This window comes from Rhipicephalus microplus, chromosome 2 (assembly GCF_043290135.1).
Source record: "Rhipicephalus microplus isolate Deutch F79 chromosome 2, USDA_Rmic, whole genome shotgun sequence".
Lineage (NCBI taxonomy): Eukaryota > Metazoa > Arthropoda > Arachnida > Ixodida > Ixodidae > Rhipicephalus > Rhipicephalus microplus.
In genome coordinates, this window is record NC_134701.1 from 297,302,652 (window position 1) to 297,327,947 (window position 25,296).

The following is a 25,296-nucleotide window of genomic DNA, read 5'->3' on the forward strand; positions in this document are numbered from 1 at the left end:
CACGGTCGTATCGCAACAACCGTGTCTTCATTAGAAACAAGCAGCTTTCTGCCACCACACCCACATCCCGCTAAATTTATGGCCGTTGAGATGCTCGCCCTTCCGCTATGATGCTGCTGGTGGATTTGACGTAGGTGCAGGCCACGGCAGAATCGCGATCTTCAAGAACCTTCGTCATGTGTTTATGACGTCGCGCAGATATCTGCCTCGCTGTGTGTGTGTAAACCACGCGGAGTGACAGAAACACAATTGCATCATGCTGTCGTATCCAAGTTCGCCGCCACCACATTGGGCGAGGCCGCTTGCAAAATGCACATCTTCATTACATTAAATTAGTGGTTCTCAAACGGGGGGGGGGGGTGCAAACCCAAAAAAAAAACATCTTTATGATCCGCAAAACCCTCACTCGAGTTTTTTTTTTAAGTCTTGCTTAAACAGAGTTTAAACAGTCGCGCTTAAGCACAGTTCAAGCTTGACTGTTTCACGTATTAAGTGATTCGTCACGTTTGTTTTATCTTTTTGGTAGCAATAAAATACACCTGTTTCACGCTCCAGTTGTGTTCAGTTACCCCCCTCTCCCTCCCATCTGCTGCAAGGGGTCCACCATCACTTCCACCAGTACACAAGGGGTCCCCGACACATCCGTGGCTTAGAACCACGGTATTAAATGAACAGGCTACTCGCAGCATTCAAGCATGATTCAGAGTGAGGCATGCACAAAACGCACATTAGACTGCAAAGAGCCTGACATGTAACGGCGTGAGCAAATTAGGTGACATGCTGCACACAACTATTCAGAGATCATTGGTTCCTCATGGTGGTACTGCATTTCAGGCACAAGTTCATTGCGAATGTGTTTTCATTCACTCCTGAGCAAGTGGGCATTGCGTAACATGGGAAAAGTCCTTACTTGTCGGTGGTGGGGTTGGTAGCTCGTTTTAGTGAAAGTATGCACACACAAAAATGAGTGATTACTAAGTGGACGTTTTCATAGACAAGTCTATGTACAACTACTCATAGAACGACCACTTATCGTGGCACCTTCGAGTTTGTTATAAACGGCTTCGACTGCATATGCGTTTTCGACAACCATCTCGTGTAACTGCGCATGAATGAGCAACACTGCTTCACATATTGCCTTTCATAGAACGGATAAAACCATTGAGTGGATACACATCTTGTTTAGCAAGTTCATTTCGTCTTCATTCAACGCAATGGACGAATGACTAACTTAATTGAGGTGTAAGGTGCAACGACGTTTGGCCTTACATTTCAGATATGCCAAACCAGTGTGCTTAGTATCTTGACGTCCGGAGATGTGTCGAGCTTCTACTATCTCCCATTACAGCGAATTTTCCACTACATAGGTGCACCACAAGCCAGCCTTTCCGTCTTGTCAAAAAAAAAAAACGACTATATTTCGGTCTAAAATAGTCACTTCTTCTTTCTGGCAAACATTGGTGCATCAAGCAGGTTTCAGTTACTTGCATCACATGTATTCTTTGGTTTGGCAAACTAGATATGGCTCATGGCAGCGTACTGCAAATGCAGCCCCTGAGGAAAGCTTTGCGCCTGGTGGAGCGGCCGGTCCAATGGCCTCCTCCTTTCTGGGCACATACTACTTCAACCAGGGCTACATCAGTGTGGACGAGGCTACGCTACGCGAGTACGTGCGCAAGCAAGTTGAGTACTACTTCTCTGAAGAGAATCTTCAGCGAGACTTCTTTCTGCGCCGAAAAGTGAGTACTACCATTGGATTTGCAACACACACATGTGGTCAAGGCCTATCAGCTTTAAAGCCATTTGTTTTTTCCAACCTGCCTTTTGGGTCAGCATCGACAACATTGTTGACACAGCTACGCTCTAAATTGTAACATGCGGTAAGCACTAACAATGAGTTTCGATTGCATATACAGTAGTCACCGACCGATTTTTCAGACTCCAATAATTCAGACTTGTTGGATATTTCGGATTTCATAAATGTGCCATCAGGGGTTCATAAACTTAACGCATTTTTTCGACCAATTTTTCGGACAAATTTGCACCTGTAAGTTCAATTTTTTTGGACCAAATCACTCATTTTGAGACCCGCCACCAGCCAATGCGGACGCCGCAATGTTGGAATTTGAGTTGATTTGGCTAGAATTGGTTTTCAAATGGCTGTTACCGTCTCTGAAATAAGAAAGCGCTTGCTGATCTCTGAAATGAAGCCTGTTCTTTTTTTTTTTTTACGTCTTAAGAGATGCCACTTTTTTGTTTTCAGTCGACACTGCCGTCATCACACAGTACGGCGATGAGTGAAGTTAGTGGAGCAAGCGGTGGAGGAATTCGTTGTTCATTCTTGTGTGTTGTTGGTTCGGTCGCCATTCCGCATGCATCGTGACATTTTATGCTTTTCCTGTGTGCAGCGTCGAATTTTACGTGCTCTACGCCATGGCTATGCCATCGCGAGAGCCTGGTAGTGTGAAAAAGCGTGGCAAGTACATGACCCTAATGCTAGAGAAGAAAGTAACGATTGTGAAGTTTATCGAGAGTGGACATTCCAAGCTTGATGTAGCCAAGGAATACAATCTCTCCAAGCAAATGGTCTCCGATTATGTGAAATACCTAGTCATGATATTGAGTGTTTAAGAACTCAAGCAACAAATTGCTGAAGAACGACAGTAAGGACGTTCTCCCAGCCCTTGAAGAGGCCCTGAAATTGTGGGTAAAAGGAATTTTGGCAAAAAACTTGCCTATGTCGGGAGATTTGTTAAAAAAAAAAGGCCAAGGCGTTCGCTCCTAAAATGAGTATCGGGGATTTCAAGTTTATGGGCGAATGGCTGCCCGGCTTTAAAGGCCAACTCCGGCGATTTTTCGACCATGTCAAGGTAATGGTGTTTCTATGTTTCTGAAACACTCTTGTCTCGAGCCCAATCGCTGAAATGCTCAGGAAATTCTAAAATAATTTTTAATAAGGAAAAAGGTTTAAAATCGAAACCCAACAGGGCGCCCTGTCTACATATGAACCGGAAGCCCTATACTGGTCCCGCCGGCGTGTAGTATGAAAACTGTGAAAGGCAGACCAGCGAAGCACAGGCCAAACACTGCAGAGGAAGGAAGAAAGCTTGCCTGTGCTTTACCTGTGCCAAACACAACCGCCGTCACCTTGTGGCCAGCACAATAAACGCTGTAGCAGCCTAAGTAGCGATGCTATCGGCTGTGTCACTTCCGTTGACATGCCAAACATGACTTCGCAAAGGCAGTGTTGCCAATAATTCTGGCAAGCGAGGTGAGCTTTTTGAGGCAATCTTGAAAGTTGATTTGCAAACAATAAGTGCATTTCTCAAGCCTGTAATTTGACATAAATGACGGAAATGTGCAAAGGAACGTACCCAGCGGATTTCATTGATATTCATTAACCTCGAAAAATTGCCGGGGTTGGCCTTTAAGAACAGGCACGAATTTTTGTTTAAGAAAGTGAGTGGTGAGAATGGAGGGGTTATCAGGCTGTTGTGTCTGATTATTGTCTCACCAAGCTCAAAGCTTTCATCGAAGAAGATGAGCCTTCAGACACTTGCATTTTTGACGTGCCGAGACTGTTCTTCAAAATTCTGCCGGATCGCTCTCTGGCATTTTCAAGTGGTTGGTGGAAGAGAGAAGCTTCCTCTTCCTGTAACAGAAAAGGCCAGAAACCCAAGATGTTTTAGGACAATGAAAGCCCTCCTTGTCGAATATGAAAGCGATTTCAAAGAGTGGATCAGCCAATCTTTGTTCGAGCAGTACGTATGAAGGTTTGACCGCAAGTTTGCACATCAGCACAGAAAAGTCATCCTTTTCATAGACAACCGCGATGCTCATGAGAGCATGCCTAACCTTGAGACCATTCGTTTGGAATTTTCGCCACCGAACACCACAAGTGTGCTCCAGCCAATAGATCAAGGAATCATCAGAAATATCAAAGCACACTACCGTGCCCACATCCTCAATCGTGTTTTGCCTTGACAGCGGCCAAGCCTACAAAGTCGATATCCAGGCTGTCATCCATATGCTAGTCGAGGCATGGAAGGTGGTGAAGCCGGATACCATGGCGAATTGTTTCAGGCATGCGGGTATTGGTGCCGCTGAAGTGGCCAAAGCAGATGACCCGGACGTTTGCAGTCTGCACAGCGCAATGGATGGCGGGGAGGACTTGATCTGCGATCTGCAAAGTGGTGGAGTGGATATTCCTGCCACAGTGATGTTTCGGGACTTCGCTCATGCAGACGACGATGTTGTTTTGTCGAGCCCACAGAAGACAAAATGTTATGGCAGGTTCTACCGCAGCTATAAAACGGCTCACGTAACGACAAAGATGACCGCCCGCAGCCGTCGGCGGCACAGATCGACGTGGTCACACTCCTAATAGGCGTTTATGACAATGGTGTCACTCTGGCGCAAATACAGGCAAATGCGATTGCTTGTAGGCATAATATGAGGCAACGCAGTATCAAGGACTTTTTAAGCCAGCCTAAATGTAATACAGTGGACTCCCAATGAACGAAATGCGGGGGAAGTTTCAGGAGAGTTAGATTTATTCACAAATCACAGGACATCCGTCATTAATTGAAGTAATCGGTGATGCGCGTCTGCACACGTTTGCCTTGCAGCGAGTCAATCAATTTCGCGCGCAGCTTGCAAAACATGTCTACTTCGGCTTCAGCATTCTCCTGGCAAGAGAAGTTGCGCGCAGCAATGTCCAGCGCCCACATTCTCTAAAAACGACGACGACGACTGCATCTCCGCTACTATTCTCTGCGCCAAAGCCACAGCGTGGCCAGCGTGTGACAAGGAGCGTCTCCATGTGGAGAGAAGCAGATCGGCATTTGAAATAAACCAACACTCCGTGACAGCCTTTTTTTTTTTTTTTTTTTGCTCTGTTCACGCGCATCATTAAAAGGAGAGGGGTTACGTGGCAGGGACGAGGAAGGGGGAAGCGTGACACAGGTGCGTGAGAGAAAGTCACACTTCACGACAGCTTTTTTTTTTCTCTCTCTTTTTGCGCACGGCGTTGGAAGGAAAAGGGAGAAGCATTGCAAAGGCGCGTCTCAGATCGGCAATTGAGAGAGAGCAAAAAATCCACTGCAGCCTTTTCTTTACTTTTTGTTTTCCTTTTTCACGCAGCGTTGAGGCATCGAAGGTGCCGCCGTGGGATTGGGCGGGGTGCTGAAAGCATTTTTCGAGCGCGGTATATTTGAATTAACCGTCACAAGTGCTTTCGCATTCGATTTAACGGGCGTTTTCACCCATTGAAATACACATAACGGGACCTTATCGTGAGTTCGAATTAACCGGAAGTTCGAATTAAGCAGGTTTGAATTGATGAGATTCGACTGTATTAGGTCCTACTGGTGCGTTTCTTGCATTGCCATCATCCCGCCTCTGTGCGACTCTGGTGCTATTAGAAATGACATCACCGCACTGCACTGTGATAATGGGCCCTTTTGATTTTTTTTTTTTTGTCTGCTTCTTTTTATACCACTGAAGCTTTGTGACAGAGCTAACTTTCAGACATTGCCGTAGTGGCAAGAAAGCGCTGATGCAAGCCCACGAAATGGTAGACATAGAATTCTGTTTTAAGTAATGCCATTTGGGACCCGAGTGGATAGTCCGAAAAACTGGCCTCTGAAGAGTTGTGGCATCTGAAATTTCAGACATTCTTCTACTATGCCGTGTATGGTGCTTGTGGCTGTGCCTCAAAAATCCGGGAATACTACGTCTCCGGCTGGAACTAAGACTGAGACGGCAAGTCATCGATTTAAAGGACAGCGTTCGTCGCCTGAAAGTTCACGAGAGGGAGCCCATCACTATTATTTTGACTTTGGTCTGCCCTTGCCCTTAAGATGCCCGAGGTTCGCAAGGCTAGGATGTCCATGGAGAGAGGACAGCCGCCTCCTGTCAGCCCAGCCCTCAGTGCAGCGAACGATACGTCTGCCCGTCCACTTAATTTTCGCTTCGACGACAGCCACGAGGCTCGCGAGGCCAGGGCAGTGTAATTTTACTACAATGACGCCTGTCCTGCAAGCCTAGCCCTCGATGCTGACTGTTCACTACTACACCCGCCGTGTTTGTACGACAGTCAATTCCAGAGTCCTGAAGTTGAAATGCTGAAGCCTTTTAGTGAGAGTGGTTACCAACGCCCTATCATTGGATTAGATTGCAATGCGTCAACATTGTTTTCTGGTGAATAAGACAGATGTATTGAGGAGGGCTAATGAGACGGACACAAAGATTGATAATGACATGAAGCGACTCCAATATACCGGTAGTTGATTGCGCACAGCTATTATAGAAGTATTAAAAAAAAAGCGACCTAGCATTTCCATCTGCACTTCCGCAAATTGGCTAGCTAAAAAAAATATTTCTTATACAGTAGATTCTCAGTAAACGAAAATCTGTTAAACAGAACTACTGCTTAAACAGAACTACACTCAAACCTCGTTATAACGAAGTTGAATGGGAGCCACAAATATTTCGTTATATCAATTATTTTGTTATATAGCTTATAACAGTTTGTGGCAATGTATGCTCAGATGGGCGCACACCTATAAGCATGCAAAAAAGGAAACTGCCTCGTGGCCCGATGTACTGCTACGCGTCCACGCATGTGACGAACAATAAACAGTAGATTCTCATTAATTAGAACACGCATAAATCGAACTTCTGGTTTATTCAAACTCGCGCTCTGGTCTCGTCAAAGCTATGTGTATTCCCATAGACGAAAACGTCTGATAATTCGAACGCGCGAGCACTTGCCACAATTAATTCGAACATACCGTGCTCCGAAAATGCTCTCAGCGCCATGCCCAAACCGGCGGCGGCACCTTTCAATGCTGCATGCGAAGAAAGAAAAGAACGGGAAAGAAAAGACTGTGGCGGATTGTTTGCTCTTTCTCAAATGCCAATCTGCGACACGCCTGTGCCACGCTTCTTTCTTTTCTGTCTCTGCATATACAGACCCTTCTCCTTTCAATGCCGTGCGTGGAGAGAGGGAAAAATAAAAAAAGCTGTTGTGGAGAGCTGGTTGGCTTCTCTCTGCATAAAGACGCTCCTCCTTTCTCGGTGCAGGGGTAGCAGTGGGGACGCAGTCGTTGCCGTCGTCTTTAGATAGTGTTGGCGCTGAACTTAGCCGCACGCTACTATGCTTTGCAAACTGCGTGCGAAATTGAGGCACTGCGTTGTGCTCCCCACCGGCCTGCAGAAATTAGGTGCCTTCTTCTTCTTCTAACCACTACCACCAAATTGATAGACTCTCTCCAAAACAAACCATGTGCGGACGCGCTTCACAGATTACTTCAATTATTGACGGATGTCCTCTGATTTGTGAATAAATGTAAGTCTTCTCAAGCTTCCCCAACGTCTGTTCTTATGTGAGAGGGAAATGACTTTGCACTGCAGCGCCGCTTCTCGGTCATGTGACCTGCTGAGCGCTTCCTCAATCCTCTCCACTGGCTCTGTGAGGAGGACGGCTCTCTCAGCTGCGCGTGGCGTGGCTGTAAGGTCGGCGTGGGAGTTTTCAAAGAGCCGCGCCGAACGAGCGTCAAACTCCGCAGAAAATGATATACTAAAACGCGCAACTGTCGTTTTTTTTTAATAGGCTAATTCAGGTCGTTATATTCATTTACCGGTCAAATTCACTTCGCTACAACGAGGTTTAAAATGCATGGTTCTCAATGGATCTTTTAAAGGGAATTTCATTTACTTCGTTATATCCAGTTACGTTAAGGCGAGGTTTGAGTGTATTGCCTCTGCAATACTTGGTTTCGGGCTTGTATATTGCACCCATGTTTACCTCTTGGTAAACGGAACTGCTGCTGAATGGAACACATTTTCCCGGTCCCTTTAGGTCCCATTTACCGAGACTCTACTGTATCTTCAATCGATGAGGCAGGAATGGCAGAAAGTTGACCGCCAGATTTATGACACTATACCTATTGAAGACCTTGGAAGCGATGTCGAAAGCTGTAAAAACTTTGACTGTAACATTTTAAGAGTGAAAACAAGCCTCCAACTCCAAATGGAGGAATTAGGAAGAGGACCGATGTGTGAAAATTCAGTGACGAGGTCAAAGTTGAGATTCACTTTTCTGCACGGCGAGAGAATGCCCGATGATAGCAATGGAGACAAAAGTATCAGTGTAGATAGTTCCATGGCAGATTCACAACATGGCCTTAGCAATGTGATGCTTAAATAAAGTAAGTGGTCAAGAAGGGACGCGAGCTTTAATTGAGTAGAAGTGCTTTGGAACTCGTTTCAACAGTTCGGCCAAACATGCTGTCTCGGGGCGTGTTGCGCTATCGTCTGTCGCCTTTGAGAGCCCTAAAGACTTTTTGAGTTTTGTTATTGAAGCTCTGAGTTTTGTTATTGAAGCTCTCAAGAGATCCTACTAAATTGCTTTGAAAGCCTCAAAAGTAGGTCAAGAAGAGATGTTGAAATGTCGGAAAATGGGAAGTTCACGAGAGAGGAAACACGCAAATACCGTCAGAGATGCCAAGAAATCGATACGAGCCAAATGAATCGTCATCTCAGTCATCATGACAAGTCTGAAGGAGAGCCTGCACTTCCGCAGCTTGGAATGGAAGAGACGTAGCCATCATACTAAATGCGTACAGGACCGAAGCACAAAAAAAGCCCCTGACAGCTTGAAACGATACAAGTACTGCATCGAAAGGAGAGGAATCCAGGGAAAGAAAGAAAAGAAGCTATACACAATTACCGCTGTGGAGTCTCGACGAGGCTAGCACCTCGCCACGCTCTTGGAGTGATCGGACACAGTGGGCGCGGTCGGTACAAACCCAACATACACATACATTTATTTAAGGGGGGACGCGGCACTTCGGGACCGAAAATCAGCCAAAAAATCGAGTTTTCGCGGACCTTCTTTTCGCGTTCCCGACATCATTGCGCACCTATTTACAAAATTTCATAGCCGAATACCATCAACTTTTATCGTTATTCAACTTTAAAAAACCGAAAACGGGCGTCCTGCCCTTTAAATTGAGGGCGAATAGCGCAGGTTTCGGCTCTACGATACGCGGGAACTACGCGCTCGATCGGCGCCATTTTGGTCTTGTTTGAAAGAACGCGTTTTCAGCTGTTTTTTTTTTTTTTTTCAGTAAGCAACATTGAGCGTTTCCCCGGCTCGAAAAACGGGGCCTCAAAGACGAAGAGCCGCGCTCACTGCCATTGGCTAAACGGCGCACGTGACTGAAATGGCGCTTTCCGGTTGGCTGGAAGCTCGCGGCTTGCGCCTGCATACGCGACCTGACGCCATTTTGAAAGGGTTACCGCTGTGACGCCTCGAAATCGGCAGAGCACTCTGAAGCTTCTGATCGTATCGCCATGCCTGGAAACGCAAAAAAGTATCGGACCGTGCACGCATTTGGTCGCAGGAAACGCAAAGGTCGTGGGAGAAAGTCTACGAAGTCATCAGAGCCCTTGGTTGACTCCGACAAACGATGTGTCGACGCTCCGCGGCCGTTCAGCGATGGTGCGACCGAGCGCGTTGCCTCCCACGACGATGACGGTGAAGCGAACTCCGGACGACTACGAATCGACGCCAAGGTGGTGACAAACGCCGAAGTTGAAGAAAATCATGCCCGGGAGAAAGCGACGCTCGACCGGCTTTCATCGGCGCCAGCAACTGCACGGAAAATTGACTTTTTCACCGCGAGTTGTAGCGAGGCAACCGCACAGGACTCGGACCACGCTGCTCCTTATCTGCTTATGCATCTAGATATCCTAAACGCGATAATGGGTGCCTTGTGTTGCAAAGCCTGCCACGGACCGGCTACGATCGTCAGAGGGGATCGGGACTACGGACTTGCCGTGAAAGTGCTAGTGCAGTGTGAAAGGTGCGGCGAGATCGCGAATGAATGGACTTCGCCCCGCGCGAACGGCACGAAAACGTGCAATCCGTTTGAAGTAAATCTTCTCGCTTCGAGGGCGATGGTGGCTACCGGCAACGGCCAAACGAAAATGAACGATATTTTCGCAACAATGGGCATCTCACACCGCGGTATGCACCACAAGACGTTTCAGCGGCATTTGAAGAACACGCTGGCACCCGCTGCAACGCGAGCGGCTGAGTCCGCTATGAGCGAATGTGCGGAAAAGGTTAGAACAATTTATGATGACTTGTGCTTCGGCCACCGGGGCAATATTGCCGTTAGCTACGACGGCACGTGGAAGACGCGAGGCCATTCTTCCCACATCGGCGTGGTCACAGTTATCGAATTATTTAGTGGCTACGTGTTGGACTACGTCGTTCTTTCCAACTTTTGCCTAGGCTGCGAGGTGGGCCCAAAGCCTAGTAGTGAGGGCTATCAAGAATGGAAGGCTAACCACAAATGCCAAAAAAAAACGAACAGCAAAGCGGGGCAAATGGATGTGGAGGCGGCTCTAATTCTATTTCAGAGGTCGCTTGAACGCCATGGCCTGCGCTACACAACTATGCTGTCTGATGGAGACTCTAGGACATTTTGCGCCATACAAGACGCCAAGGTGTATGGTTACATTGACGTGCAGAAGGAAGACTGTATTAATCATGTACAGAAACGGATGGGCACCGCATTGAGAAACCTGGTGCAGAAACAAAAGTGCGATGGGAAAAGAGGCCTTGGTGGGAAAGGCAGGCTCACAGGTGAGCTGATCACCAGGCTGAGCACATATTATGGCCGGGCTCTCAAATCGCATGAAGGTGACGTGGGCGAGATGCAAAAGGCTGTGATGGCCACATACCGCCACGTCACCTCCACTGATGAATGCTCGGACCACAGTCTGTGCCCAGCTGGTGAAACTTCATGGTGTCGGCACAATGCCGCAAAAGCAAAGGGTGAGCCCGACCCCAGGCATGCCTACAATCTACCGAAAGACGTGGCAGAGGCATTACTACCGGTTTATACCCGGCTTTCGGAAAGAGCCCTGCGTCAGAGGTGCGAACGCGGCAAAACGCAGAACTCCAACGAGAGCCTACATTCGGTAATCTGGAGTTTGGCCCCCAAGGAGCACCATGCGTCCCTGTTCGCTGTTGAAGCAGCTGTTGCAGAAGCAGTGCTGCGCTTCAACACGGGCAATTTGAATTCTGCAACGGCAATCTTAGGTGAAATGGACATGAATGCGACAAGTACTGGTGCCAGGAGAGCGAGAGAAAAAGACCACCGTCGCAGCATTGTCTCCAACAAGAAAAGAACAGCCTCATTGGAACTCCGGAAGCTAGTGAAGAGGAGGCATTAGCACAGAATGCATTCAGACTATGCTTCTGGTGCGTTTTGAGGTTGTCTTGTTGCATCTTCTGCAATAAAAATGTGTGCCCACGTTTTTTCTCGATTTCTCAAAACGACAATTTTCATGTGCTTCCCATTATGCCGGAGCAATATCTCTTGTTCTATCTGGGTTATCATTACGATTTCTTTTTTGTTTCGAAGATAAATGCAGGGGATGTGTCGTAAAGTAAGTTTTATTGTAATAATTTTTGGAGAAAATTCTCTAAATGGATCTTTTGTTTCAAGTGTAGATGGGGAAATTTTTCATGTCATATTCAACATCTTACAACTTTGCTTCGAAATAGCCCAGAACAATGATTTATACTTTATTGCACACTGTGAACATACCGAATTGGTTCTATAGGTTGCACATCAATATCCAAGTTACAGTTAATTAGCTAATTAGGCCTTAATTGAAAAAGTCGCAGTTCATTATATCTTTAAAACTAATTGTCACAGAAAAGAAAGAATTAGATTTTTGAAATCAGCAGTAAAATCTACATAGGCTCTCCAAATTTGACTGAGGTACTCGCAAAAATAAAAGAGTTTTTGGAAGGTGTAGCATCCCAACTTAACTAATTTACAACGACGATATTGTCCGCCGAATTGATACATCAGTAATGAACACGCTAGGACAGCGTTACATAATAACACGACAAACACGCTAACATACCCAAGGCGACGTCGCCAACGCTTGACTTATCACGTGGGACCCCGGCACGAAGCCCGCGGTGCCGAGCACCGGGGACCCACGCTACAGATAACCGTTCAGGGCAACTGCCACGCGCCGAAGAGGCTCGCTCAGCTCTTGCCTGCCACCAAGGCCTGCTTTCCGCCAGGGGTCACCGCCGGCGCTACCACTCTACCAACAAAGGTACTCAACGCGAACACAACGCCATCTATCACCTGGCGGTCGTCACCCGAAATGCGGCCTTGGGGCAAGACACGTGCGCCACACAGCGCAGACAACTTTACAGGGGGTTCAACACCGTCCACACCGCGAAAGAATGCCAGAAACCAAAGAGAGTGCGAGCTCGCGAAGACTTCCAGAGACACGTCATTATGCTAAGAATGGGCAGTGCACAGACCAAACAAATATGTGATGACAGATTGACTACATGTAAGCAGCACCCTCACGCCGCAAGAGCTACCACTATTGACAATCGCTTCAACCTGTTGAAACATCGATGGAAGAGAAAAGGTCCTCGCTAAGATCAGAATAGCTTTCCACTTGATCCCGTCCTTGAACGGAATTGGGACTATCGTGAACCGCATTGCACTGACGACACAGAACTAAAGGTGTGTGTGCAAGACTAACTTGTGAACACCTTGTGGGAGTAGGCACCAGGCGTTCAGTGCATCCCGGGTCGTCCTTCCTGCAGCCAGCGAACGAGAAGAATGGGACAACATGGTATAAGTGACGGGAATCTGAAATACCGCCCAGCCAGTGCAGTGGCTGGGCAGTGTTGTGTTCTATTGTGTCATCCCATTCTTTTTGCTTGTGTATCATACTATCTTTTCTGCTTCATTGTTGCGGGTGGGAAGATGATAGAAAAGAAGATGGTCTGACACCATGCGCTATTATAATTATTTAGATGGAGTGTAGGATTAAACGTAGAGGAACAAGGCAGGCATGCCATCTGTCTCTCGTCTTTTACAAAAAGCATCTGAATTTCTTAGCGTGGCTGAAAACTGTGGCTTCCGGAAAATGAGCACTAGTCTGTACTTGCGAATATTTACGTGGCCGGCATTTCGGAGCGCTCATCGAGACGGTTACTAGACATCACCAAAGCTTTCGCACTGTTGCGACCCGTCAACCCAGCCAACTTTAAAATTCTCAGGCAGCTTTCTGCTTGGTGGTCAAGCAACTCTTTTTGTGCTTGGGATGATGATTGGTGCAGTAGCTGCCCTGTATCTGAAGGTGTTTACTCTCGAACGGAACAGAAATACCCTGCACAGTTTCTGGTGGTTTTATGCTGCAGTAAAAGAAGCGTGTGGTCCCAAATTCTAATTTTGGACGCACACGGTTTCTCTAAGTATCGGTGGTTTCTAAGAAACCACCGATACTTAGAGAAACCGCGAATTTTGAGGGCCGTGCATCCGGAAGTGGTGGCTATGTGTCGAAGTAACATGGAAAACAGCGATGTTGACAAAGCTACTGGCGTCCCCTACGATCCTGAATTTTGTTCAGAGGTAGCAACTTGGTTTTCTGTATTACTAGACCGAACAATGTTCCAATTCTGGAAGGCCGAGCTTAACCAGGAAGAAGTTTTCTTTTTCTTTTTTATTTTTTCGAATTCCCTCTGTGTTGCGCTGAAAGCTTCAAAGCAATGTCACCCAGTATGGCTGCGCTACCAAACCGAGTGCCTGATTCCTTGCCTGCTCCTTAATATATCGAGCCCTGCTGCTGCTTATATAGGTTGTCGAAGGTAAATAAATTATCAAGAGAATGCTTAGCGAACTCGGGTTCAAGGAGGTTGCGGTCAGGAATATCAGTTGTGCTGGAGGAAGGTCTATCATCAGTCAGTCCACTTGACTGGTTGAACCTTTGGAAAGCCGTGTTTTCATTTTCCGAATGTCGTTCTATACTTTTTCTCTAAAACTGTGGCTCTATCAACCGTATTTTTTAGTTTTAGTAGTTGAACGTAATTTTTGGGGAAGCTTCGTTGGTTTTGTAGATTTCTCTTTTTTTTCTTCTTCTGCCAAGCTTGCCGATTCTTTCTTGTGTTTTTGCATGATGGGCATGTGTCTTTCTGGGACAGCCCGGAAGTGATCCTCCACACGTCCCGGATCTTCAGGATTGATGATGTGGTGAAAATTTCAGGGAATCAGCTGCTATGACAGCCTGTGTATATCTTCAGGTGATCAAACTATCTGAGAAAAGTTGATACCATCTGCAAACTCATGAGTTTCAGCTGGCTTCCCAAACTACGTTCTCTGTATCCACACGAGAGAACAAGTGGCTAAAGTACTCGGCTGCTGACTCGCAGGTCGCGGGATGGAATTCCGGCTGCGGCGGCTGCATTTCGGATGGAGGCAGAAATGTTGTAGGCTCGTGTGCTCAGATTTGGGTGCACCTTAAAGAACCCCAGGTGGTCGAAATTTCCGGAGCCCTCCACTACGGCGTCTCTCGTAATTATATGGTGGTTTTGGGACGTTGAACCTCGCATATCAATCAATCACGAGAGAACAAGCTTCCCCTTACAACTGAGGACAGAGGTGAAGTCTTTTGCTACCTCCACTGCCTTACCTTCAGTGGATCTTGGTTTATCTTGACAGTTAAAACATAGAGAGCACCTTATAACATAGAGAGCACCTTGATGCGGCAAGTCATAGACAATGTCTAAAGTCGACATTAGAGTAACTCGCAGCAACTCCGTTGTTCGTTGCGATGCAAAAAGCTTCAGGTTCTTCTGAATTGCATTCTGTTCTGTCAGGGTCAGCAGTTTCACAAAAGCTTTGATCACCTGCAATGATTAGTTCTAGTCCTTACATTTTCATTATTTATTTTCAAATAAATAAATAAGAGGTGGTCTGCGGCATTATTTCGTCGTAAAATATTTGCAGGTGTTATTAAAACTAGAACACTCACGAGTAAAAGGAATGTAGCTATCACTATGCCTCCTTTTTTTTTTTTTTAAGAAAAAAAAAGCTTGTGGTTTTAAAGTCTTACCAAAGGCGAAAATTAGCGTCAATGGTGACAACAGGAGTGATTCAAAAATCGTGACGTGATAACGTCGCCACATGATGGCGTCATGACATCATAGGTCGTCAAATGTTGTGACGTCATCATGACGTAATAGGGACGTCGCATAACAAGATGGCATCAGCACACAATGTTTTCGCTTTGCCTTGCCTTCATGATCGGCACACAAATCACGGAGACTGTGCAAGGCCAGGTGATTGACAGAAATTACTCGCCCCATTGCGCAGGGCCGTGTTTATCTGCGCTCGAGCTGTTCTAGCATCCGTTCATGCGCTCTTTCCTGTTCTAGCTGTGCATTCTTGAAAAACTTGATAGTCTCCTCTTTGCTCATGCCTACATCTTTGGCGGCTACGGCCATCAACTTCTCATAATCCATCCTTACCACCCCCGATGATAGTGACTGGGCAGCACAAGGGAAAAATCCTGGCAGGGGCTCGCCAATTAATTTGGCACGAGCTTATCTCAGAAGTGCTTGCATCAGATGGAATTTAGAGAGTCAAGAGACGTGCGTAGCACAAACAACAACCTTTATAACCCAAAAGATAAAAGGCAAAAAAAATCAAAAGTGAAAACAAAACCAACATTCGCAAACGCAAAATTACGCCAAAAACAGTACAAGTAAAATAGTCTGCAAACCAGTGTAAATTAGCTTCTGCGCCTAATCCAATATGGCATCTCAACGATTGAATGATCTTCCGGTTAACATCGTTGACTTTCTCCTCAACCTCCTACTGTCGCCGTCGGTTGCTTCTGTAGTCGTCGCCATTGTCCCAGACTTTATCTTCCTTGGCCTCGCTGGGCTAGGCTTACCCCCGAATGCAGAGATGTTACTTGGCTCGCGACTTCGACTTTACTTGAGCAAGTTGGCGTGAAGCAAGCAGCAGACTTCAAAACGCCCAAGTCAGCCTTCGCGTTTCATGGATGCTCAGGCTGTCTTGCTTCGTCAAGTCTAAAACAAGCCTCAAAGTAGAAACACGCTGCTCACCTGCTAACGAGGATAATAATGAAGTTGTTCGTGTAAGGCATGTGTTACAGCAAAAAAAGACCATACGTTTTAAAACAACTATAAAAACGAAGGGCCACAAGCATATTTTTGCCATTTTACGGTTAACGAGTTGCACGTGGTGCCTGCTGCCACAGCGATGCGTAGTGTTGCTTCTGTAAAGCGTTCATTGCCTGCTAATTTTAGTGGCCACCCAAATGTGGTGCGTTTCTTCACGGTTGCTTCTTTGGAGGCGAAACAAGCATCGCGTTGGGTTCTTTTGTAGTTATTCTTTTTTTCAATCAAATGCCACGGCGTGTATTTGTGCTGACCTGGCTCACGAGGTAACGCGATTTTCATGGTATTTGCCTTTTTGTTCGTCTGCTGTGGACATGCTTGTAGTGGGCTAGGCCGCAGTTATATATAAAAAAAAGTTCTGGGAACAAATGTGATTCGTATTCTTTTGTTGAACTTGGTAAACAACAGAAAAAGCAGGGGTCACATACTACAGACATACTACACAAATTTGTGGTTTTCGAGAAATTAATGTTTTAGCGATTTTTCGGTTTTCAAGGGGCACGTCCCCCCTTAAGCGTCGAAGCGAGTGAATTTTCAATAAGTTTCGTCGCTTTCCCTCTTTTGGATGCCAAGTGTGAACGCACTTTAAGCTCCAGCAGCATGAGTGAGAAAACCGCGGCCGTTTATTGTGACACGGTGAAGGCAGGAAAGTTCAAAAGATCATGCTTTTTTTGAGCAAGTAGTAGTTGACCCCAATAAAGTTTCTGTTCATCTTCATAATCAGCTTTAACTGGTTTTTGGTTCATACGAATTCGGGATGATGCGAATATATTGCGTGCTCTCTTTGAATTTGTATCATCGAGGTTCTACTGTAAACGAATTTTCGGCACAATCTCGCGAATTTTTCCCGGATTTTGTCATTTTGGCACAAGCATGCATTTTCTGTGGTTGCTTCGACGTAGGCGAAATGGGGGCGGCACACTAGTGGCCCTGGCAACTCCCAGGCAACAGCGAGCACTCGTTATTGCGTGCAGGTGGGCACTAGGTAAGCAGGTGCGCCTGCACCCCATGAGCCGGCAATTCGGCCGTTTGCCGCCACAAGCGCATTCGCGGATGAACCCTCCTTCTTTCTCCAAACCAAAAACAACAAAAAACTACTTTTGTGGTGGCAGTGCCACTGTCTCGCTTTTAGTTAGTGTCACATATGCGGGGCCACGCTGCATATAGACTCCGTGCACTGAGATTGGCGCACCGCCGCGCTGCCATCGGAAAAAACCAACGTTGAGAGCCCGAGCAGAGCCTAACACTCCCCCAACGTTTGCCAGCACATAGTGTATCTGAATCATGAACTGCTGCATAGTCGATTGTACCAACAGGTACACGCCGTGTCCTGCGGGAACGAAGTTTCAGAGTTTCTCGACTTGTTTCTGCTTTATTGGGCAGTGAAATAAGTGGATCACGGCTGTGGGACGTAAAAAGTGTTTAGTTTCCATTTCCTCTGCTGTCTTGCATTCTGCAAGTGCGATGATCTTGCGTGATGTTCTTGCTGCCATAGAGCTGGTGAGAAAAGAAACCCGTGCAAGAAATTTTATTTCAGATCAAGGCTGGTGGGATTTTTTAATAGGCCTTAATAATTGCTACCTCACCGTGTACGGTTCGCAGTTTTGAGGAATGCAATGCCAGGTCGATTAGTGTTTTCCTGAGTTGATGGGTCCATCAGTGAAGGGGCGAACTGAATTACGTGGCATTTTATCGTTAACACAAGTAGCCACCAAGCAGCCTAGGCGCACTCGATAGGATCAAGCTAGTACGTCAGTTGGTTGGTTGGTCCTTATTAAACTGGCGCTAAGCACCATGGCGAATCCGCCATGAAATGGGTGGTGCCTTGTTATATAAATGATTTTGTTTATAAATTTCAGAATCTTTAGCAATTGATAGTTTTCTGAATAACTAATTAGCTCATTTCATGAAAAAAAGCGTAATGTTGTTGAAGAATAAGTTTCGCTTACATAACCTTACAATTCAGTTCTTTTCGTCTCGTATAGCAAATCGCATGTGGCATCCCAAAGGCTCCTGTGTCTAAAACCAAGTGCTGTAGCTCCAAAGGAAATAACCGCAGGAAGTAATGAATTGAATCTCGTCTTTCGGATTTAGCTCATTCAAGAGCCTTTTTCTTTGACTGTTAAACAGTCTGCATGTTAGGAAGAAATGCATGTCCATCCTCTCTGGACTAAATCTTCTCGCATTCTTTTTCTCGTCCGCGCCTCAAGCTCTTAGCATGAGCTGCCCGAGCGGCGAGGTAAAGACTGATCATGATGAGCGACAATGATGCCGGTACAATTTCAACCAAAGCACTACGCGAGACTCCGTGGCTAAAAATCACCATGGCACGACGCCGCAACAAATGAGCACGTTAGTTTCCACGGCGAGTGGCCGTGGAGCCAATGACATTTCTAAACGCTCCAAGTATTTTGCAAGTACGCAGGCAGTGGGCAGGCACCGATAATAATCTAAGTTAGAATGAATGACAGCTTGCCGCGGTAGTTATGCAGCAAGCCTCATACATTACGTACACCTGACACATGTGTTTAGCCGTCATTCCTGGCGATGGGCGGCAAAGCGCTCACTAACGCAAAAAACGTGGCCGCTTTCGTGAAAGTTTTCCCATTTATTCATGTTGGCATCGCGGAAGATAGTCCCCCTGCGATATATTTAAATTCTGCTCGAAGCACGCACTAACCTGCCAACCACGGGCGCTTGTGCTACCTTAGCTATCAAAGCAATTAGGCGCTGCTGTCTGCTACGACTCTCAACGTTGTGCGCCCGCCTTACCACGAGTTGCGCTGCATGTGCCTTTCAAGGCGCCCCCTGAAGGTCCTGCATGGAATGTATAGAGGGTTCTTTACTGAATAGCTTTCTGCGGTATACTCGTTGTTTGCTCTTGGTTTTCGACGCCATGCCCGTGTGCATGGTTTTACTGCGCGCGTATGGTGTGGCTTTTTTAAAGGGGTCCTGAAACACTTGAGCTTATTGCCTCCCGAATTCAACGCCGGAAAAATTTTAAGAACCCGTCCAGTGCGAGTGGAGTTGCAAAGGTTTGTCGCATGCTGCAATTGCATTCTCTCTTCTCTAATTCTGACGAAAGTGCTTGGAAGCTAAGCAGGGAGGGATGGCAGGGCCACAGAAAAAGTCACGCGGGTCGTGACTTTGAGCACATTTTCTTTTCTTTTTTTCTTTGAATGTGCGACTTTTTCAGTGTGATCGCGCGCGCGAACCCATGGACAAGTAGTGGCATCCCGCGGTGATCTCTGTAACCAATGTGCACACCATGTTCAAATCACCCAATGGCTGACAGATAGGCTTGCTACGTGTGATTTTTTGGTATATTGCGTGATTTGTCGAGAGAACTGAAAGCAATTTTTAGCTGACTGATAATTTATTGTAATATCCAGGCCGCATGCTGCGCTGTAATATTTGGCTTGTGTGTTGTCGGGAGCCTCTACTACCGATCGGCAGCATTTTCTGACCATGCTCAAAAGTGTTGCAGGGCCCCTTTGAATATTCAATTGAATTCAATTGTTTATTCACAACAACAAAGTTGCGAGGATGACCAGGCAAAAAAGCTGCATTGAGCAGCTTGAGGGGAACCTGGCCACCTCATACACTGGGCAGCTTCACAGTGGTTACACAAAAACATGGTATACATCATGAATGAACTAACTTAAAAACACAAAACCGGTAAACGTCCATGGTTGGACTAAATAAACAAGGTCATTATAGAAACATTTGAAAAAAAAAAGGGGAAAAAATAAGCGAAGTGCTAAAGACAGAAAAAAGGACAAACAAATAAGCCCTTAGCAGCACAAGCAATCACATAAATACGTCGCGTAGCTTTTTTAGCGACAGAGTTGATACACCGAGACCATTTTCTTTGTGTAGTTGATTTAGCACAATAGGTAAACAGGATTGTAGCATTTGGTCACGGTATGTAGTTCTATTTTTGTTAACAATCCAAGGCTTGGAATGACGAAACTTATAAAAAAAATTATGTTGCTGTGAGGATGCCAATTTTGTTAAAGCAAACAACATATGAACAACTGCTCTTTTTTGATTGCGAACAACCTTGTCGTCGTCACCGAAGATATGTCAGATTAGGTGTTTATGGAAACTTTCCGGCACCGCAGGGGCGTTTGCGCAAGCAGGCGTTTGGTGTGTAGCGACACCACGGACCCGGGCTAACGGGGGGGTTCGACTCCCTCCCACGCCTAGCCGTGCGTGGCTTTGCCGTGTCCAAGGAAAAGGGGATCTTGGGGGTTGAGCCAACGCCGGGTGATTGACCTTTAAGGCCCCTCGGCAGAGGCAACACACCCCTTTGGCCCCGGCTTCACGTAGACGGCTCCCCTGGTTTGACCCACCCAGGGTAAATCAGCGGCAGCCCCCTTTTCCTCTCTCTCTCTCTACCTACATCTTCGTCTTTATCTCTCACTCTTTATCTGTCCTGTCATCTTCTCTTTTCCGTTTACTTCCAAATTTTCTGGCGGCGAGGGTTAACCCTTTGTAGTTAAGCAACCTTGGGTAGTTATATTCGGTTATAGCGGCATTGCATGGCTGGCGTCTCCAAGTGTTCACTATTCAACCTTGTAGTATCCCCTTGTTGGGCTCGGTGGTGGGTGGCCACCATCGCCGCCATTTATGGTATTTTATGGCAAAAGCTTTTCCCCCTGTGATGGTTAAGGACGTTCGTCACTATGTTTGTTTATAGCGGACGAGAAAGGATTAACATGAACAATTTAAGCGAACAGAAGAAGCTTTATATTGTACACTAGAGAAGGAAGTGACAGGAGAAAATAAAACTATATATCCAACCCTATACGCCAAGCATCACGCAACATGCACGAGAGTCAGACCGCCATTAGTATGCGCAGAGTTCGCGGCTACGCTAACTCAGTGTCCAGCGCGTATAGTTCTCGGTTCGTAAGAAGAAACCGCTGTCTCACAGTTAGGGTCCCCGTCGTCCCGACATGATGCGGTCGTCGACATGCGCGAGGGCAAAGTTGGCACGGCTGGAACGGCTGACGGCACACGGATGCGCTACCGTGTGCAGCGCCGTTGAGTCGGATGTCGCGTCTAACCCAGCAGTCAGGTTCGCAACTCCCGAGGTCCAGGATCAGGCCACGGCTCACGAGGACCACACCCGGTAGGCCTCGCCCACGAACTTGCCGATGTGCGACGCTCTGGTGACACCGGCGCTTGATGGCATGGGTGCGACTACGGAGCAGTCAACTCGCATCGGAGACGCGATGCTCCATGCGGGGAATGGCCAGCCCGTCCAGCGAAGAGCGTGCGCCGAGACGCAATGCTCGGCGCAACCGTGACCATTAGCCAGGCCACGTACGTCGCTGTGCCGAACGTCTGACCACGGAGACGCCTCGCCGAGACCCGCGATGCCCTCGGCAAGGAAGAGAACAGCAGGCCAGGCCGCGCCCCGAGATGCAGTACTCGTGCCAGCAACGCCACCCCAGCTGGTAGTTGGACGGCAGTAGCGTGGACAGCCGCGTTCCCCGGCCGGAACCTGGATCGCCTGCGTCCGACGCTTCGGCCCGCTGTCTTCTGTCTGCCACTGCTTCGGCTTGTCCCCAGCCATAAAGCCTACCGCCACGTGAAGATCATACGTGGCCCAATCGTGGCACGCCACCTCTATGGGCCACCACAGGTCATCAGCTGATTGTCCGACCTCACGCGCACAGTTGGCTCAAAATCCCACGCGCCTTGCCCCGCACTTCCGTCGTTGTCATCGTATTCTTCACTCTTCACCCCCCCCCCCCCCCCTTCCTGATCGCTCCCTAAAAAGGTGGCGCACCGAAGACACTTTCCTGCCTAACTTACCAAAGCCGACATTCCCAAAGTACCATGTTATCCACAGTCAAAATGAAAAGAAGACAGTCTGAGCCATTTTACCTTTTCTCGTTTTTAAAACTCTCACAGAAGCAGTGGGCTCAGATTACAAAGTCTCAAAGATGGGAAGTGGCGATCTTCTTCTGGAGGTTCGTGACAAAGCTCAGTATGAGAAGTTGTCTAAGATTGTAGTGTTTGGGGAAACCCCTGTTTCGGTCGGCCCACACAGGTCCATGAACAATGTCCGCAGCGTAATTTCCGATGATGATCTTACTGAGCTTTCTGAAAGTGAGCTGCTCGAAGGTTGGCAGGACCAGAGCGTGGTCAAAGTCCAACGAATAACAACAAGGCGCAACAACAAACTGACGTTTACAAAACACGTAATAATTACCTTCGGAACAAGCGACCTATCAGAATTATTCTAAACTGGCTATTGTAAGCTCCGTGTAAGACCATACATTCCCAACCCTCGTCAATATTTCAAGTGTCAACGTTTCGATCATGGATCGCAGAGTTGCAGAGGGCGAGCCACTTGCGCAAAGTGTGCATCCATTCAACACATATCGGACAACTGCACCTCAGAAACAATTAATTGTTCGAACTGTGAAGGAGATCACGCTGCCTACTCACGATCATGCCCCGCATGGAAAAAAGAGAAACAAATAGAACTTAAAGTCAAATTCAATCTCTCATTCCAAGAAGTACGCTAACGTTTCGCACTACACAACCCATCTTATCCCTCCTTCGTAGATGTGACGCGCCGGGGCGCCGTGCCACATGTCTCGGCACCCTCGAATGCCACACAGTGTGTGGCCGTGGTCGTGCCACCAGTGCCCCCGGCTGGAGCAGCCTGTACTGCTTCGCCACCTGACAAACGGGCCGGCAGACCCCCGTGTCTGCTGAACCTTGGACCACTGCAAGCACAGTAAAGTCCCAAAGTTCTGTGAATGTGCCTGCCGAGCAGGCACCATCCACCACCTCGCAAGAGATGATGGATACAAGTCCCACTACGCCGAAGGATAGGCGCAACTCCTTGGAGCGCATCAAAAAAGAAAAACCCCGAATCACAGGGCCCCCAAAAGGCCCTGTCCCCTAACGCAACACTTCTGTACACACAGCACCACACAACATTAAAATGACACAAATACTACAGTGGAACGTCAGACGACTGCTGAGAAACCTCGATGATATCCAGAAACTTTTACACAAATATACACCTAAGGTGCTGTGCGTACAAGAGACACACCTGAAACCTAAACACACCAACTTCTTACGTCATTACGTTATTTTTCGGAAGGACAGGAATGATGCCATTATGCCATCCGGTGGTGTTGCCATTATAGTCAATCAAGGGATTGCATGCACACACCTACCACTACAAACATCCCTTGGGGCGGTGGCTGTTTGAGCAGTTTTTTTTTAATAAGCTCGTCACCATCTGCTCTCTCTACATACCTCCACAACACCGTCTTGAAAAGCATCAATTCCAGTCCCTCATAGACGAACTTCCAGAACCCTACCTTGTCCTAGGGGATTTCAATGCACATGGTAGCCTCTGGGGTAACTCTCGCTCCAAAACGCGAGGTCGCCTGATTGAACAGTTCCTTTTTTCTTCTGGTGCGTGCCTCCTGAATCGGAAAGAGGCAACATATTACAACATCACTAACAATACGTACTCATCAATAGACCTCAGCATAACATCCCCATTATTCCTGCCTCTTCGTAAATGGTAAGTCATTAATGATTCATATGGAAGTGACCATTTTCCTATCGTTATCAGCACATCAGTAACAAATACATGTCTTGCACAGGTTCCCGAATGGCTCACCCACAAAGCCGATTGCGAAAAGTTTCAAAAATTGACTGTATTAACATGGACTGACATGGCGGCGTTAAGCATAAAGGATGTTGTGTGCTACTTTACAGCTTTCTTGGTTGATGCAGCAACAAAATGTATTCCTTAAACATGTGGTCCGTCAGGAAAATGACGTGTCTCATGGTGGAATAATGAGTGCCGTGATGCGCAAAGAAAACAAAATAAGGCATGGAAGTTGCTTAGAGACTCGCTGACTGCCGATAATCTTGCAAACTTTATGAACGTCAAGTCGCAAGGAAGAAGGACGTGCCAACAGGCGAGAAGGGAAAGTTGGCACAAATTTTATCAGGCATTAATTCATACACAGATGAGGTGAGAGTCCGAAGCATGGTTGGTAAGTTGGCAGGACGAAAAGCACATTCACTTCCTCTAGTTAACACACAAGGGGAGAGTTTGGAAGACCAAGCTAACACTTTCGGAGCGCACTTCGAACAGGTCTCCAGCTCATGACACTATAGTGAAGCGTTCCGGCAATCCAAACCAAAATAGAAAAAAAGAGATTAGAGCGCAAGCCCACAACACATGAGGCATACAATGAACCTTTCTGTTTGGCTGAACTACAAGCCTCACTTACCTGCTGCAGTAAATCTACCCCAGGCCCGGATCGTGTGGCATATGAAATGTTAAAACACCTGCCCACTGAAACCCCGAAAGCTCTCCTCTCTTTGCATAATGCGATATGGTCTTCCGGGGAGCTACCCTCAGTCTGGAAGGAAGCTATCGTTATTACAATTCTAAAACAAGGCAAGGACCCGGCCTCAGTTTCCAGCTACAGGCCAATAGCATCAACCAGCTGTCTTTGCAAGGTCTTTGAAAAAATGATTAACAGGTGCCTAATGCACTTCCTTGAAATTAATGGCCTACTTGACCCATACCAGTATGGGTTTCGAGAGGCTCCGTCCAGCACTGACCACCTTGTCTGTATCGAGGCACAAATTCGCGACGCTTTTGTTCATGAGCAATTTTTTCTTTCTGTGTTCCTCAATCTGGAAAAGGCATATGACACTACACGGCGCTTTGGCATATTTCGAGACCTGTCACATTTAGGTGTGCGTGGTAGAACGCTGACAATTATCGAACGCTACCTGTCCAACCGTGCAGTTCGTGTCCGAGTTGGCACTGTCTTATCTTGAGTATTTGTCCAAGAAACAGGAGTGCCACAAGGAGGTGTATTGAGCTGCACACTTTTCATAGTTAAAATGAATTCCTTGCACCTGTCTCTCCTACGAAATATTTTTCACTGCAGATTTGTCGATGATGTACAGATTGGTTACAAATCGTGCAACATCTCAATGTGCCAACACCAAGTTCAACTAGGGTTGAAAAAGGTATCTCAGTAGGCAAACGAGAATGGTTTTATACTCATCGCGCAAAAGAGCACTTGTGTCTTCTTCAGCCGAAAAAGGGGCCTCCATCCTGATCCCGACATTGACCTGCATGGTCAACCTCTATCAGTAAAGACCGAGCACAAGTTTCTTGGTCTCATATTGGACACTAAACTAACCTTCATCCCACACATCAAGTATTTAAAGGACAG

The 25,296-nt window shown here is 47.0% G+C and overlaps 1 protein-coding gene across 2 annotated transcripts in view; it reads left to right on the forward strand.

Annotated features, from left to right (window-relative positions):
* larp (La related protein) overlaps positions 1 to 25,296 on the forward strand; it is a 154,991-nt gene that overhangs the window by 50,628 nt on the left and 79,067 nt on the right. For both annotated transcript variants that reach the window (XM_037429802.2, XM_037429806.2), the window contains one exon: positions 1,552 to 1,739. In XM_037429802.2, coding sequence (XP_037285699.2) covers positions 1,552 to 1,739 — 188 coding nt within the window. The remainder of the gene's footprint in view (positions 1 to 1,551; positions 1,740 to 25,296) is intronic.